The following is an 18,400-nucleotide window of genomic DNA, read 5'->3' on the forward strand; positions in this document are numbered from 1 at the left end:
AACGAGTCACATATAGCAGGGAGTCCCAATATAATCGCAAAACTACAGACGGGTTATATAGATTGCTGAAAATGACTATCCATCATTTATTGTATTAGTCATCTCAGTGAACATATTTGAAAACATGACAGAGGTGCAATTTCTTGTTTTGCTCATCAATAGACAGTCAACAGACATGAAATCATAAAATGACTCTAAAACTGTGTAGGACATCACTAAATACTTCATAATAACAACTCAAATGTTAAGTGGGGGAGTTGTCCTTTTATTATAATCCACATTAACATTTGCTATTGCTGCAGGATTATTTTCCCACTGTAGCAAATGGGCTCAAATTAAGATCCTACATCTGTCTGACTGTGTCTTTAGTAGCTATTGATCTGAATGGTCTTGATAGGTATGGTAAGCACTGAAAATCTCTGTAGATTCAGACCCAATTCTGGTTAGATAGATTAACCTTTTAATCACTGGTTGTTGCATAACCACTAGAGCCCCAGCTCACACACACAGTGTAGCCCAGACGATAGAGGTAATGTGGGTGTTCATCTGAGGGAGTCTGCCAGGTATCCTCAGGCCAGTTGACTGGACTGGGGAAATGAGTCCCTGTGGACCTCCTTTACCTGTATTATGCACGTTTGTGATATTATATATCACATGCTTGGTTCCATAATGAGAGCGGTAATCCTACAAAGTGTACCATTTCTGACAGAAACATGAACAGACAAAGTAAACAGGTTTACATACCATATTTTACTGTATGTAAGGCAGAATGGGTACATGAGGATTTGGCCAACCCATTTCTTCCTGTACAGTAAAACAATGTCCCTTTCTATTGAATTTAGCCTAGATAACGCCTCATTTACTTTCTCATCGACGGTAGTCATTTAGTACACAGGGTGTGTTCATGTTTTTGATGTGGTGTGAGAAAAAAAAAATCAATTCAACGCTTGAAATAGAAAGTGATCTTTGTTTAGCAGCCCTTTCTCTTGTGGGCACCCCTTGATCAAAGCTTAAAGCAGAAGTTCATGATTTTAGAACTTGATGTTAGCCACATAAAATTCTAATAATAATAATTTAATAGGATCTCAATGGTTAGCCACTATAAGCTAATTTTAGCCACCGCTAGCTAACAATCAATGGAAGCGATAGGGGCAGTCTTTTTTTAATGGCCTAATCACCTTTAAGTAACATCACACATATGGAGTTGATTTCAGTTGATTTAAGTTTGGCCATCACATTAAAAAAATTGCAATATGGCCTCAATTGTTTGAAAGCCCCCCAAAATTATTTGGAGATACCTGAGTGAGTGGGTAGCCGAAAGAGCGGGGGGTGGGCTGTGTAAATACGTGTAAATCTATCTGTTGTAAATACGTATTTGAAATGCACTTGATGTAGCTGAAAGTACATTATTTGAAATATATATTTGAACCAGGTTTGGTAGTCTGCTCCCTCTCCTTGAAAGCAAAAGAGATTTCGGTGATCTGAAAAGAAAAGTATTTTTCTTCATCTTCTTCTTCTTCATAGGACTGTATGGAGGAGATCAACCTGTTCAGTGAGAACAAAAGCCACCTCAAGCAGCTGGGGGAGCAGCTGATGCTGGCCAGCGACCAGGCCAAGCAGGCCCAGCTCCACGGCACCCTGAGGGACGCCAGGGACCGTTGGCAGCACCTCTTCCACCACATAGAGGCCAGGTGAGGCTAGCATATCTAAAAACTGGGCTCAGGTTTTTTTTAATTGATTTCCAATGACAGAGACCGTATGAAATGAAGAGGAGACGGAGAGAAGAGCCGTGATTCATACCCACACAGGCTACTGCTACTAGCGGAAGGTAACCTAAGCGGTTAGAGTGATGGTCCCGGAATGGAAAGGTCTCTAGTTTGAATCCCCTAGCCAACAAGGTGAAAAATCTGTCTATGTGCCCTTGAGCAACGCTCCAGGTTTGCCGTTGATAATGACTCACCCTGGCTATGACCCCACTCTCAGGGAGAGTTGGTATATGCAAGAAACATATTTAGGACAAATGTAAGCACCCACCAAATGATTGCTTCTATTACTAGGCCTACTACTACTGCTTCTACTACAATACTACCACTACTACCACTACTACTACTTCTACTACTACTACTACCACAATCGTAAGGGTTACAGAAGCTGCAACAAGACAACAAGCGACTTCCTATCCTTCCTTGTCTCAGTTTGGTGGGTGAGCCTTTCTTTTATTCAACCTCCTGTCTGTCTGCCAGGTCAGGTGCCACCGTGGCCGAATGTTGACAGTTGCTTTGTGCTCTTCAGGAGGCCAATTTCTTTTAAACAAAATTGTATTTGTCACGTACACAGTTTACAGCATTTATGAATGGTGCAGTGAAATGCTTGCGTGCTAGCTCCCTCAATATTGCAGTACAATAATCAATATCAATAATAAAAGGCCAAATGCAAAGTAAAAAAGATCAAGTCAAATAAAAAAGATAAAGTAATTAGAAGAAGGTAGTACGCAAAGTAGTAACTGATATGTATGGTTAGGAATGTGCTATGTCAAGTATGACTGTATTTACAAACATAAATTGAATAGTGCCTAGGTCGCGCAGTTAAATAAATAGCAGAAATAGAGCAACAGTATTGACAGAATGTGTGGTTGTGTGTGTGTGTGCGCGCGCTCGTGTGTAAGGTTTTCATGTATGGAGAGTCAGTGTTGCAAATAGTTTCTAGCAGCAGATAGAGACTATTTACATGTTAAAGACTAAGCCTGTTGGTCTGAGACCCGATGCTCCGATACCACAGCGCTCAGCTTGTCTGGGTGACAGACACAACGGATGGCACATTGTTCATAGTGAGTGCTGTGAGTGTTGTTCACAGTGGCAACATCGTTTAGCACTACGGCTAGTCAGCTTTTATGCTAACCGGGTAACAGATGCTGACGGGGTCCAGGCTATCATTAGCGCCAGTAGGCTATAGTGCTGTTTCCTATTGTTTAGCCCCCACCACGTCACGGCTAATGCAGGGTGACAGAACCCCCCACCCCCTTCTCCTCCCACTCCAACTTGCTTGGGTCCCCTCCACTCTTGGGCTGACCAAGGGGGACTCGGAAGGCAGACGTAAGGCCATATGGTACAGTCCTAGACTTTTGAGGGGGGCCATACACGCTAAATCCCCTCTGATTCCAAGACTGTCCATCTGTCTGTGGATACGCACGGTGGCTGGCTATGTAGACAGTAGATGATAATGACTATAACAAAAGTGATTGTACAGCAGCTGCAAAGCTGAAGGAACATTGGTGAACTACAGGGTGCAGTGTGAGTTACTTTAAAGTTTGTGCCATAGTGGGTCCTTGACTATTCTTTGGGGGTGGGCCATCACCACTCCTGACACCTATATGGGAAACAAAGGCTGAGTGTTGCTAGGTTAAAACAGGTATGACACGTGCCCAAGGGCACTGACCTTCAGGGGTCCACCATTGATTTTGTTAGTCACTTACTCAGATATCCTATTAACATGCCATAAATCAATGCAAAATGAGTAGAATTGCAGGAAATTAGCTGTAAAACGGCAAAACAAATTGTTCTGTAACGCAGACTTATTTCTTTATCTTATGTTAATACAATATTTTTCTGTTAACAGATCCCTCTGTAAGTATTAAATTATAGTTTTTAATCCGGGTGCTGAGTTCATGTGAGTTAATGTGTAGCGGCTAATTTATTGCTAATAGGCTATGTGTTTGTAGATTGACTGAGGTGTATTAAGCTAAAGCTGGGGTCATTTTTGCTTGTTTTTGCTGTTGTTCTCCAAACACAATTTTTAAAGTTTTTAAATTGTTTTTAAATTGTATAAATTGTTTTTAAATTGTATAGAAATGCAGCAAATGAGCTTCAACTTTCTTAAAATGTCTTGACCTCCAGACCTCAATAAAACTCAGACCCTCGCTACGGCCCTGAGAGCATTGTTTGCTAAGCTAAAGGTTAAGCTTAGAGTAGCATGACATTGTTCTTGGTACTGGTCTATGGACAGGTTTGCGTGTTGTTGTGTTTTTACTTTAATGATTAGGGTTTGGGGAGGGTGAGCTGATCCTACATCTGTTCTTAATACATCTTGTACCCGGGCCATTACAAGTTCAGGAAGTCACTCCTACACTCTCTAAAAGTCTCAGGCGAGACGTGTGTGGGGACCATTGTTACTATATAACTGTAACCTCTATAGAGCCTTGTCCCCCTCCCCCCCCCCCCGTAGTGACGGTCACTTTGTTTGCCTTGCTTTTTTCTCCCTTTCCCTTAATGTTCTCTCTCTCTCCATACCTCTTCACACATTCTTTGTCCCTCTGTCCATCCTTCTCTTCCTATACACTGGCTCAGCATGGGAGCTTGCCCTGGGGCTCAGTGTCTTTTGTGTGGCCCAGTGTCACTACTCTTTGTTGGGCTGTCAGATTTTGTGAGAGGTGTGGGAGGGAATGTGGGTCTCATGGTTAGTTTAGTTTGGTTTGGTATAGTTTTGATTTGTTTAGTGTGGTTTACTTTAGGTTTTGTTTGGGCTCAGTTTGGTTTAGTTTAGTGCTTGGTTAAGTTTAATTTGGTTTAGTTTTGTTTCATGTATACTGTATATTAACAGTTTAAAGCTGAATTGCAATACAATACATACAAGCAATACAATACATATAAGTTGCACTGCTGCGAGCTGCACATTCTTCTGGTCACCTCAATCAAAACCTCCTATTTTTTGGTCAGATATAACCTATTAAACAGTATAATGCATTATCCTCATGATTCCTGTAATAAAAGTGTCTGCCCTGATGCTGTGCCTGCCTGTCTGTCTCATCCCGACTCCCAACACGTTCATTACTATGGGACAGCGGGATATCAAATTTGAACAATAAACAATGTTGCAAATGCCAGAAAGACAGAGAGTAAGGTTTATACAAATCTCCGCTGTTGAAAACGAATGTTAGTCTAAAAGACATTTGAGGTAATGTCTAAATACTTTTTATAGTGGAGCTCAAGTTCATAAATTGCCTGGCTGGGCTGATGAGAGTGGATTGTGCAGTCAGATGGAACAGAGTAAATAGGCATTTTAACTTCATAGATTTAGCCGGTGGTTACTTGTGGAATTGACATCGGCTGGAATGCGGTTTTAACCAATCAGCATTCAGGATTAGACCCACCCGTTGTATAAATAATATTAGTGCACATAAAGATGAAGGCATTTATCTCTGTTGAACAAAGAAATCTGAAAATTCTGGTGCCCTATTTTACCAGTAAAATGGAACAAAAGTAGTAGCCTAATTGTCAACACAAAATTAAGTTGCATATCAAAATATTTTGAATCACGCATTCCTGCTTGGACATGTTAGATGTAACAACTTATTTATTGAATACCATCTCAGTAGTGTATTAGACCTCTTAATAAAGCATTGTGAATGTCTTTCTAAAATGATGACTAAAATGTATTCTGTTGTGTGACGCTGCAACAAAAACAATTGGGGGTTGCCACCAAATCATTGCCTGGTGCCACCAGAGTGAAAATGTTTGTCTGGAGCCCTAATTTAGTGTATATGTAGCATTTATAAGTATTATCTGCTACATATGGAATGAGAAAGCCACATTATAGACTTAACTTTTTTGTTAGCTAATTTATGAGATACTGAATATGGACTTTCTCTTAAAGCAAAGATAAGTGGCACACATGATGCACGTACACACAAACACTTAAACGCATGCACAGACAGACAGACAGACAGACAGACAGACAGACAGACAGACAGACAGACAGACTCACTTTCATTATTAACGAAAACTCTCCCTCAAGTAGAAGACAGTACTGAGTGCTACCAGGGGGTTTGCAGAAGGATCCAACCTGCACACACTTAGGCTTATTTTTCTCCAAAGAGCAGCTTTTTGTAATCAAATGTAGTCATGGCAACATTTTCTGTGTTCTGTGTTGCCATGGTGACTAGGGGACACCTGGGGGAAAAAGTGGGAGGTGCAGGGTAATAGTCGCCTGGGTACCAGTCTCTTTAGCTAATCCACTCCCTGTACTCCATATCATGTGCAAAAGAGACTGGCCTTTCTGCTGTCTTCAAATATGAACATTCTATTATTAATGATCTTGATGAGAATGGAGGATTTGATCCTGATTCCCTCACCCTCACAGCTATCCTCCAATCACATTTATTATGCAAATATTGGAACTATCATTTTTTTCTCCACAGATCTCTTGGCATCTCTTTGCTAAGTAACTGTTTGTCTCTCCAGACGAAACCAGTCTGTCAAAAGTTGTTAGCTCAGGTCTAAATTCCCAAACTACAGTGCCTTGCGAAAGTATTCGGCCCCCTTGAACTTTGCGACCTTTGCCACATTTCAGGCTTCAAACATAAAGATATAAAACTGTATTTTTTTGTGAAGAATCAACAACAAGTGGGACACAATCATGAAGTGGAACGACATTTATTGGATATTCCAAACTTTTTTAACAAATCAAAAACTGAAAAATTGGGCGTGCAAAATTATTCAGCCCCCTTAAGTTAATACTTTGTAGCGCCACCTTTTGCTGCGATTACAGCTGTAAGTCGCTTGGGGTATGTCTCTATCAGTTTTGCACATCGAGAGACTGAAATTTTTTCCCATTCCTACTTGCAAAACAGCTCGAGCTCAGTGAGGTTGGATGGAGAGCATTTGTGAACAGCAGTTTTCAGTTCTTTCCACAGATTCTCGATTGGATTCAGGTCTGGACTTTGACTTGGCCATTCTAACACCTGGATATGTTTATTTTTGAACCATTCCATTGTAGATTTTGCTTTATGTTTTGGATCATTGTCTTGTTGGAAGACAAATCTCCGTCCCAGTTTCAGGTCTTTTGCAGACTCCATCAGGTTTTCTTCCAGAATGGTCCTGTATTTGGCTCCATCCATCTTCCCATCAATTTTAACCATCTTCCCTGTCCCTGCTGAAGAAACGCAGGCCAAAACCATGATGCTGCCACCACCATGTTTGACAGTGGGGATGGTGTGTTCAGCTGTGTTGCTTTTACGCCAAACATAACGTTTTGCATTGTTGCTAAAAAGTTCAATTTTGGTTTCATCTGACCAGAGCACCTTCTTCCACATATTTGGTGTGTCTCCCAGGTGGCTTGTGGCAAACTTTAAACAACACTTTTTATGGATATCTTTAAGAAATGGCTTTCTTCTTGCCACTCTTCCATAAAGGCCAGATTTGTGCAATATACGACTGATTGTTGTCCTATGGATAGAGTCTCCCACCTCAGCTGTAGATCTCTGTAGTTCATCCAGAGTGATCATGGGCCTCTTGGCTGCATCTCTGATCAGTCTTCTCCTTGTATGAGCTGAAAGTTTAGAGGGACGGCCAGGTCTTGGTAGATTTGCAGTGGTCTGATACTCCTTCCATTTCAATATTATCGCTTGCACAGTGCTCCTTGGGATGTTTAAAGCTTGGGAAATCTTTTTGCATCCAAATCCGGCTTTAAACTTCTTCACAACAGTATCTCGGACCTGCCTGGTGTGTTCCTTGTTCTTCATGATGCTCTCTGCGCTTTTAACGGACCTCTGAGACTATCACAGTGCAGGTGCATTTATACGGAGACTTGATTACACACAGGTGGATTGTATTTATCATCATTAGTCATTTAGGTCAACATTGGATCATTCTGAGATCCTCACTTAACTTCTGGAGAGAGTTTGCTGCACTGAAAGTAAAGGGGCTGAATAATTTTGCACGCCCAATTTTTCAGTTTTTGATTTGTTAAAAAAGTTTGGAATATCCAATAAATGTCGTTCCACTTCATGATTGTGTCCCACTTGTTGTTGATTCTTCACAAAAAAATACAGTTTTATATCTTTATGTTTGAAGCCTGAAATGTGGCAAAAGGTCGCAAAGTTCAAGGGGACCGAATACTTTCGCAAGGCACTGTAACTAGCTACATACTGCAATTCCAACCACACAAAGTCTTCGTTTTGATTTTAAGCCTCAAAACAACTTGCCGAGCTAACAGCGGAATGTTTCCAATTCTGTTTTCGAGGCTCAAAATGTTGTCATGGAAAATATTTATGTTATTTCCAACAACGATTGAGCAACTCTGCCTTAAATCCAGCGCATATTGAACATTGAGATTGAAGAGACTGGCCTTTCGACAATGACAAGGAGTGGAAAGGAGTGGAATGTAAAGAGACTGGTACTCAAACTATGGTAGTAATGGCTAAAGGAGTTTATAGTATACAATGCTATTAAAAAATAAATAATTTAAGAACAAGTTACTACTGACTTTCAGCATGGATATAAGGAATGACAGTCAACTTGTACTGCACTGACTTAAATGACTGATGATTGGCTAAAATAAATGTATAATAAGATGATAGTTGGAGCTGTATTGTTAGTTTTCAGTGCAGCCTTTGATGTTATTGATCATAATTTGTTATTGAAAAAACCTGCTTGTTATGACTTTGAATCACCTGCCATCACATGGTTGGAGAGTTACATATCAAATAGAACTCAGAGGCTATTCTTCAATGGAAGCTTCTCTAACAGCAGATATGTACACAGCAAAAGGCAGTTACCTTTTTTTCACACCATTTTAAGAATGGTCCATCACCCAAAGGCATTATGTGCCAATATAGAATTCAACCAATATCAGATTGATGATCTAAGGAAAGAGAACACGGTGCTGAAAGGTACTGTTGGACTCTTTAAATAATGTCGCCGGAGAGGATTGCTCCTGTTTTATTAACCTCTCTGGGATATGGTCCCACCTGGCCAACATCCAGTGAAAATGCAGAGCGCCAAATTCAAATAAATTACTATAAAAATTTTACTTTCATTGAATCACGCATGCAATACACCAAATTAAAGCTACAGTTGTTGTGAATCCAGCCAATGTGTCAGATTTCAAAAAGGCTTTACGGCGAAAGCAAACAATGCTATTATCTGAGGACAGCACCCCATCAAACAAACACAGACAATCATATTTCAACCCTCCAGGCGTGACACAAACGAGGAAATAAAGATATAACTCATGCCTTACCTTTGACGAGCTTCTTCTGTTGGCACTCTAATATGTCCCATAAACATCACAAATGGTCCTTTTGTTCGATTAATTCCGTCGATATATATCCAAAATGTCCATTTATTTGGCACGTTTGATCCAGAAAAACACTGGTTCCAACTTGCGCAACATGACTACAAAATATCTCATAAGTTACCTTAAGCTTAAGCTTAAGTAAGCTTTGTTCAAACATTTCAAACTACTTTCCGATTACAACTTTATGTATTTTTTTAACGTAAATAATCTATAAAATTTAAGACGGGATAAACAGCGTTCAATACCGGAGGAAAACAATGTGGAGCGTGCTTTCTGGTCACGCGCCTCTATCAAACAGTACACTTCTCTCTACCCTGGTTCTGAACAGTGCTACTTCTTCATTTCTCAAAGGAAAAACCTCTATGTATATTTATAAACAACAGCTGGTGCACGACATCTAAGGAAGTCTCGAGGTTTTGCTCACCTGAGGTAGAGTATCTCATGATAAGCTGTAGTTTACGCTATCTAAGGAGTTTTCATCTGTATTTTTCGTTGCTGTCTACATACCACCACAGACCGATTCTGGCACTAAGACCGTACTAAATGAGCTGTATACCACCATAAGCAAACAGGAAAATGCTCATGTTGAGGCGGCGCTCCTAGTGGCCGGGGACTTTAATGCAGGAAAACTTAAATCAGTTTTACTTCATTTCTATCAACATGTGCAACCAGAGGGGAAAAAACTGTAGACCGCGTTTACTCCACACACAGAGACGCGTACAAAGCTCTCCTTCGCCTTTCATTTGGCAAATCTTACCATAATTCTATCCTCCTGATTCCTGCTTACAAGCAAAAATTAAAGCAGGAAGCACCAGTGACTCGGTCAATAAAAAAGTGGTCAGATGAAGCAGATGCTAATCTACAGGACTGTTTTGCTAGCACAGACTGGAATATGTTGCGGGATTCTTCCGATGGCATTGAGGAGTACACCACATCAGTCACTGACTTCATCAATAAGTGCATCGATGACGTCGTTCCCACAGTGACTTGTACGTACATACCCCAACCAGAAGCCATGGATTACAGGCAATATCCACTAAAGGGTAGAGCTGCATGCTGACCAACTGGCAAGTGTCTTCACTGACATTCCCAACCTCTCCCAGTCTGAGTCTGTCATACCAACATGTTTCAAGAAGACCACCATAGTCCCTGTGCCCAAGAACACTAAGGCCTAAGTGACTACCGAACCTTAGCACTCACGTCTGTAGCCATGAAGTGCTTTGAAAGGCTGGTCATGGCTCACATCAACACCATTATCCCAGAAACCCTAGACCCACTCCGATTTGCATACCGCCCCAACAGATCCACAGATGATTCCTTTCACACCTGGACAAAATAAACACCTATGTGAGAATGCTATTCGTTGACTACAGCTCAGCGTTCAGCACCATAGTGCCCTCAAAGCTCATCACTAAGCTAAGGACCCTGGGACTTAACACCTCCCTCTGCAATTGGATTCTGGACTTCCTGATGGGCCACCCCCAGGTGTTAAGGGTAGGTAACAACACATCCGCCACATTGATCCTCAACACGGGGGCCCCTCAGGGGTGCGTGCTCAGTCCCCTCCTATACTTCCTGTTCACTCCTGACTGCACGGCCAGGCACGACTCCAACACCATCAATACATTTGCCGATGACATAACAGTGGTAGGCCTGATGATTCCAGATGAAGCTGTTTGAGAGAATGCAAAGCGTGTGCAAAGCTGTCATGAAGGAAAATGGTGTCAACTTTGACGATTCTCAAATATATATATTTTGATTTGTTCAACACTTTTTTGGTTACATGATTCCATATGTGTTATTTAATAGTTTTGATGTCTTTGCTATTATTCTACAATGTAGAAATTAGTACAACATAAAGAAAAACCCTTGAATGAGTAGGTGTTCTAAAACTTTTGACCGGTAGTGTATACCAATGACCTTCCTTATGCCTTATCTGAAAATCAAACTACTATATTTGCAGATTATACTACAATTTATACAGCAAGACTATAGGTTCAACAGGTACAGGAAGCTCTACATGTAGATCTGGGAAATATTTGCCTGAACAAACTTGTTTTGAAAACCAAGGTTATGTTGGTATGTTCCAACAAGAAGAGGCCAACACAGCATGGGATACAATTAAGTATGGGGGGAGTACAAATTGAGAAAGATTCTTAAGCAAACAACCCAAGCATTAATTGGGAGTCAGGTGAACTACTGTTCTGTGGACTGGGGAAATGCAACAGCAAGTGAAATTAGAGGCTGCAGATTGCACTGACAATGCAGCAAGGATTGTTTTAAGGTGGCAATATGGTTATTCTGTTGTAGTCATGGTCAATGCTCATGGTTGGTCATCAATCAACAAGATAATTGAAAAAAAAACATGCTTATTTTATTTCACAATCTACACCATGTAAAACAGCCAAACTCTATTCACAACAGTATTCAGTTGGTAAGAGACTGACATTCAGTAAATACTAGAAATAGATTGTCCACCATCTACAGTGGGGAGAACAAGTATTTGATACACTGCCGATTTTGCAGGTTTTCCTACTTACAAAGCATGTAGAGGTCTGTAATTGTTATCATAGGTACACTTCAACTGTGAGAGACGGAATCAAAAAAAAATCTAGAAAATCACATTGTATGATTTTTAAGTAATTAATTTGCATTTTATTGCATGACATAAGTATTTCATACATCAGAAAAGCAGAACTTAATATTTAGTACAGAAACCTTTGTTTGTAATTACAGAGATCATACGTTTCCTCTAGTTATTGACCAGGTTTGCACACACTGCAGCAGGGAATTTGGCCCACTTCTCCATACAGACCTTCTCCAGATCCTTCAGGTTTCGGGGCTGTCGCTGGACAATACGGACTTTCAGCTCCCTCCAAAGATTTTCTATTGGGTTCAGGTCTGGAGACTGGCTAGGCCACTCCAGGACCTTGAGATGCTTCTTACGGAGCCACTCCTTAGTTGCCCTGGCTGTGTGTTTTGGGTCGTTGTCATGCTGGAAGACCCAGCCACGACCCATCTTCAATGCTCTTACTGAGGGAAGGAGGTTGTTGGACAAGATCTCGCGATACATGGCCCCATCCATCCTCCCCTCAATACGGTGCAGTCGTCCTGTCCCCTTTGCAGAAAAGCATCCCCAAAGAATGATGTTTCCATCTCGATGCTTCACGGTTGGGATGGTGTTCTTGGGGTTGTACTCATCCTTCTTCTTCCTCCAAACACGGCGAGTGGAGTTTAGACCAAAAAGCTCTTTCTGTCTCATCAGACCACATGACCTTCTCCCATTCCTCCTCTGGATCATCCAGATGGTCATTGGCAAACTTCAGATAGGCCTGGACATGCGCTGGCTTGAGCAGGGGGACCTTGCGTGCACTGCAGGATTTTAATCCATGACGGCGTAGTGTGTTACTAATGGTTTTCTTTGAGACTGTGGTCCCAGCTCTCTTCAGGTCATTGACCAGGTCCTGCCGTGTAGTTCTGGGCTGATCCTTCACCTTCCTCATGATCATTGATGCCCCACGAGGTGAGATCTTGCATGGAGCCCCAGACCGAGGGTGATTGACCGTCATCTTGAACTTCTTCCATTTTCTAATAATTGCGCCAACAGTTGTTGCCTTCTCACCAAGCTGCTTGCCTATTGTCCTGTAGCCCATCCCAGCCTTGTGCAGGTCTACAATTTTATCCCTGATATCCTTACACAGCTCTCTGGTCTTGGCCATTGTGGAGAGGTTGGAGTCTGTTTGATTGAGTGTGTGGACAGGTGTCTTTTATACAGGTAACGAGTGGAGAACAGGAGGGCTTCTTAAAGAAAAACTAACAGGTCTGTGAGAGCCGGAACTCTTACTGGTTGGTAGGTGATCAAATACTTATGTCATGCAATAAAATGCAAATGAATGACTTAAAAATCATACAATGTGATTTTCTGGATTTCTGTTTTAGATTCCGTCTCTCACAGTTGAAGTGTACCTATGATAAAAATTACAGACCTCTACATGCTTTGTAAGTAGGAAACACTGCCGATTTTGCAGGTTATCAAATACTTGTTCTCCCCACTGTATGTGTTATCCAGACAAAAAAGAGAAACAAGCAAAATAACATTTTTATTTAGAGCAATAAAGAAATATAATAATTTATCAGGGCAAACCAGATACCTTTCAATATATAAATTCAAACAATACTTTAGAACCATTTAAATATAATAAATTGAAAGTGTCATGTGTACTCCCTCTCCGGCCTCTAGGTCTTCAGGCTGCTGATTATCCCGCACACAAGTCACCATCGTCAAGCGCACCAGTGCCTCATGACACTCACCTGGACTCCATCACCTCCTTGATTATCTTCCCTATATCTGTCACTCCCCTTATTTCCTCAGGTGTTATTGTTCCTGTTTCATGTCAGTGCACTGTTTGTGGTTCTTGTTTTGTTTATTTATTAACACTCACTCCCTGTACTTGCTTCCCTGACTCTCAGCGCACTCGTTACAGGAAGGTTGTGCGTGACTATGGTAGATGAAGGAATCAATCTATCTTTTCAGACTGTTAGGGTATTTATCTGGTCAATATGTCAGTGTATTATGCCTGTTTGTAACAGTGTGTTATAAATGAAAATGGGATTGTATTATAAATTGTATTTTAATGTTTAAGGACTCTTGGATGATTAGTCCAAATGAAGACTAAAAGAGATCCTAATAAAATCATGTATTTGTATGTTTTATGTGGACCCCGGGATGAGTAGCTGTTGCATGTGCAGTAGCTAATGAGGGTCCTAATAAACTTAACTAAACTGTGGGCACTTGTGAAGAATAAACACTTCATGAACTTGAATAAACACTTCAACTTGGTAGTTCCAAAAGTACAAACCCTGTCCACCTGCCACTCCAGAAAGACTCAATCAAACAATCGAATGTAGGCATATTGGGTGTAGTTAATTATCAGATATGTAGTATTGCTCTGACTCTCTTCCCTTTGTGTGTATGGGTGGGCGGGCATGTATATGTGTGTGTGTGTGTGTGTGTGCAGGGTGAGGAAGCTGAAGGAGACCCTGGGTATGGTGCAGCAGCTGGACAAGAACATGAGCAACCTGCGATCATGGCTGTCCCGCATCGAGACCCAGCTGGCCAGGCCCGTCACCTACAACGTGTGTCACCATGAGGAGATCCAGAGACGGCTTGCCCAACAGCAGGTGGGTGGTAGTAGGGTGAAGTTGCCCCTAGACACTGATCTTGGGTCAGTTTAGCATGTGGGTGCCAGGGTCCTGTTTATTAGGCACCAAATGAACAGGGAGGGAGTACCTGTTTAACGCTTTAAAATGTTTTCCCTTGAACACAACCCAGGTTGTCATAGCGAATATTATGAAGTGATTTACCTGTATAAATACAGATTCAAGAAGGTGTTTTTGTGTAATATGCACATCACAAATTTCCCACCGGTGCTGGGCCAAAAACATTCTGTTACTCAGATATAGATTGTAATGACCATATCTGTAATATCTGTATCGATTTCATTTTATTTTAGTTATTTGAATAGATGGCGATAGATACAAACATATTACCCCATTGAACAAACAACCATCCAATGCATAGCCTTGTCAATAGCCGTGTCCAACGTTGTCCATCTGTCTGTCCACATTACGCTAAGGTTGTCCTTGTTTCCATCCACAGGAGCTGCAGAGGGACATCGAGCAGCACACGGAGAGCGTGGCGTCCGTCTTGAGGCTGTGCGACATCCTGCTGCACGACCAGGATGCGTGTGGTGGCGGCGACAGCGAGAATGACTCCATCCAGCAGACCACCTGCAGCCTAGACCAGCGCTGGAAGGCCATCTGTGCCATGTCCCTGGAGAGGAGGCTCAGGTAGGACACACACACACTCACTCACATGTGTGTGTATACACACACACAATCAATCAATCCCCACAAAATATATAATGTATTTATAATGCATTACCAAACAGGTGGCTTATACAAAGTGTTACTAAAAGTGATGAATGAAGTTTGTGGGTTCATTTGGATGGTGATGGATGGTGATGTTTCGCGGTCCAGAGTGAAGTTTCATCTGGGTTAAGATCAGCTTCCCCTTCCCTTATCCTAACCTTAAAGGAAATATCCACCCAAAACCACTCATTCCTATAATTTAAAGTGTTAAATAACACTAATATGTGAGAACAATATATGTTGTTAACAAATGTTTAATTTTGTCGTTATAATAAGGTTGGTAGCAACATGTGAAACTTGTTGTGGAAATCTGTGGCAGCTCTGTCTGGCTAACTAGCAAATGTAGTGACACACAATAAGACTGAATTCAATGTCAGCATGTGAAGCAGAATTCAACCTCACCATGTTCAACCTGCAGATCGATGTGTCTCGCAGCGGCACCATGCAATGCACCCTGGACTGAAGAGGCAGACAAATAGGAGAAATGTGGTGGACCCTAAATTATACATTTCTCAAAGTAGGAATATCGCTAAAATATAATCAATTGCTCATTCGAAAGAAGACAACCTGTTATGGCATCAGCTAGTATTTAAATCTGACATGTATGATAGATGTTTTTGAGATCTTAGTCATATTCCTTTTAACTTCCAGTGTAGTGAGAGCGGTTTAATCGCAGTGCTAGTCATACCTGACAAATGTCCGCCTGCTCGAACGGCAATAGCTCAGATACACATGAAAACATAAAATCACTCAGAAAATTGATAGAACATCACTCAGAGATGCAGGCAAACAATATAACATTCAACATGGGTGAATCTTTGCTTTGCCTATTAGTGGGAGGATTGCAAAACATGACCCAAGATTAGCGTCTCAGGGCAACTTTATCCTACACTGATGTTTCCCTATGATAGGATCGAGGAGACCTGGAGGCTGTGGTGTAAGTTCCTGGATGACTACTCGTGCTTTGAGGACTGGCTGAAGTTGGCCGAACGCACGGCAGCCAACCCCAACTCTGACAACGTTCCGTACACAGTCGCCAAGGAGGAGCTCAAGAAGTTTGAGGTCAGATTTGGGGGTCAGGACCCTATAGGAACTGACAGTGAAGTTCACCTCTGCCTCCCAAATGGCACCCTAGTGCTCTACTTTTACCCAATGCTCTGATGAAAAGTAGTGCAAATTGCAGGGAATAGGTTGCCATTGCGGACACACTGTCTGAGATTTTCATTGTATTCTATTAACTAACCAATGGCTCGGTTACTGGATGGTTGGTTTAATCATATCCTTTCCCCAATATTCATCAATCAATGTTATTCACAACCCTCTCTCCCTCCTCCTTCCCTCCATCCTTCCTTTTATCTTCCCTCATAATCTTCCTCCCTCGCTTCCTTTCATCCTCCCTCCCTCACTCTCGGAATACCCTCTACACCTCCCCCATCCACCATACATCCCCTCCCTCCCCACCCTACGCAGGGCTTCCAGAGGCAGGTGCAGGAGCGTGTGACCCAGCTGGAGCTGGTCAACAACCAGTACCGCAGGCTGGCCCGGGAGAACCGCACAGACGGCGCCAGCCGCATCAAGGTTATGGTCCATGAGGGCAACTGCCGCTGGGATACACTGCACAGGAGGACGGCGGCCATCTTACGCAGGCTAAAGGTGATAAGGAAGGAATGCTTTTATTTTTATTTTTAAGAAAATAAAAAATATGCACACTGCGCTTGCCAGTGTTACTTTAGTTAGCTTACACATCGGCCTTACTGTCTATCAGAGCTTAAGAAATCATTGGCGTATTGCTTTTCCTATTTTTAAGGAACTTATAAAAAAAAATGAAATGCAAGATGGCCAAATCGTCAATTTTATTTTATTTTTTACATCAAGAGCCAGAGCTATGACTGTTTTCCACCCCCCATGTGAATCTTGAATTTTATCTGCACCTTGACTCTAGGTGTGCACACTATCAAGCACTATTTTCTTACAGTCAAAAACTCACGGTCTCTTTTCCCCTTCCCCACTGCAGCATTTTACGGGCCAGAGAGAGGAGTTTGAGGGGACCAGGGAGAGCCTGCTGGTGTGGCTGACGGAGATGGACCTGCAGCTCACCAACGTGGAGCACTTTTCTGAGACAGACACGCAGCACAAGATGAAGCAGCTCAACGTAAGGGGGGAATGGGTGGGATTGGGGGAAGGTGGGGCAGACAGGGATTACACACACACGCACAAGCTCAGGAACGCATATTCACTAGTGGACACACACACACATGGAGGAATGTGCATTCACACAGTTACTGTCTTGCACATGTGAACTCAGATTCCCACAGTAACTCACTCAGATGCAGGAGAGCAAACATGTCACACACGCATCCATGGCCAGCTTTAACACAGTCACTCATGCACACAGTCAACCAAACACTCTCACATTCGCCTCTCCTTTCTAGCTCCGGGGTGAAGTTTCCCAGCCATGGGTACAGATTTAGGATCAGTTTCCTCTTCCCCAATCCCAACCACAACTATTAGTGGGGAATATGCCAAACTGACCTTCTCCCCTCCAGTCCTTCCAGAGGGAGATCACCCTCAACACGGAGCGCATCGACGGGCTGATTGTGTTCGGTGAGGGCCTGATCCAGAGGAGCTCTCCGCTGGACGCCGCTCTCATCGAGGACGAGCTAGAGGAGCTACACTCCTACTGTCAGGAGGTGTTTGGCAGGGTGGTCCGCTTCCACCAGCGCCTCACGCAGCCACCGGTTAGTATGTGTGGACACACATACACACAGATGTACAGGCACGCACACAAAAAAGAGAAACACACCCCAACAAAGAGAGAGAGAGAGAGACACACACACACACACACAGAAGAGTTGTACTCCTACTGCCAGGAAGTGTATGGCAAGGTGATCTGCTTCCACTAGCTCCTGACACAATCTCCTCTCTTCCTCTCCAGGTGTTGAAGGAGGAACCGGAGCTCTTCAGCGGGGACAAGCCCCTGGTGGGGAGCTGCGAGCTGATTGGCCGTTCCTGGCTGGGGCGGAGCCAGAGTCAGGGGAGTGCCCCTGCCACACCCACCCACCTGTTGGCCCCTCCCCTGGAGTGTTCGGGCCGGGAGACACCCGTGAGCGTGTGCGACTCCATCCCTCTGGAATGGGACCACACGGGAGACGTAGGAGGATCTTCGTCCCACGAGGAGGAGGAGGTTGAGAAAAAAGACGGGACCTACTACAGTACTCTGCCAGGTAAAATACAGTGTTCATGTTTCCTCTCTGATGACAACTAAGTGTGTATGTGTGTCTGTCTTACAATCAGTAATGAGTATTCAACAATGCTGTGGTATTTATGAATACAGTATATTCATGTACACACACAGCCACAGTGACAGTCACGCACACACACACACACACACACACAC

The 18,400-nt window shown here is 42.6% G+C and overlaps 1 protein-coding gene across 13 annotated transcripts in view; it reads left to right on the top strand.

Moving 5' to 3' along the window:
- LOC139415226 (spectrin repeat containing, nuclear envelope 2a) overlaps positions 1-18,400 on the top strand; it is a 226,507-nt gene that overhangs the window by 197,086 nt on the left and 11,021 nt on the right. For all 13 annotated transcript variants that reach the window (XM_071163142.1, XM_071163152.1, XM_071163147.1 and 10 more), the window contains 8 exons: positions 1,525-1,691; positions 14,091-14,253; positions 14,732-14,922; positions 15,915-16,065; positions 16,474-16,656; positions 17,018-17,155; positions 17,550-17,741; positions 17,939-18,227. In XM_071163142.1, the coding sequence (XP_071019243.1) occupies positions 1,525-1,691; positions 14,091-14,253; positions 14,732-14,922; positions 15,915-16,065; positions 16,474-16,656; positions 17,018-17,155; positions 17,550-17,741; positions 17,939-18,227 (1,474 nt within the window). The remainder of the gene's footprint in view (positions 1-1,524; positions 1,692-14,090; positions 14,254-14,731; positions 14,923-15,914; positions 16,066-16,473; positions 16,657-17,017; positions 17,156-17,549; positions 17,742-17,938; positions 18,228-18,400) is intronic.

Source organism: Oncorhynchus clarkii, chromosome 8 (genome assembly GCF_045791955.1).
Source record: "Oncorhynchus clarkii lewisi isolate Uvic-CL-2024 chromosome 8, UVic_Ocla_1.0, whole genome shotgun sequence".
Taxonomy (NCBI): Eukaryota; Metazoa; Chordata; class Actinopteri; order Salmoniformes; family Salmonidae; genus Oncorhynchus; species Oncorhynchus clarkii.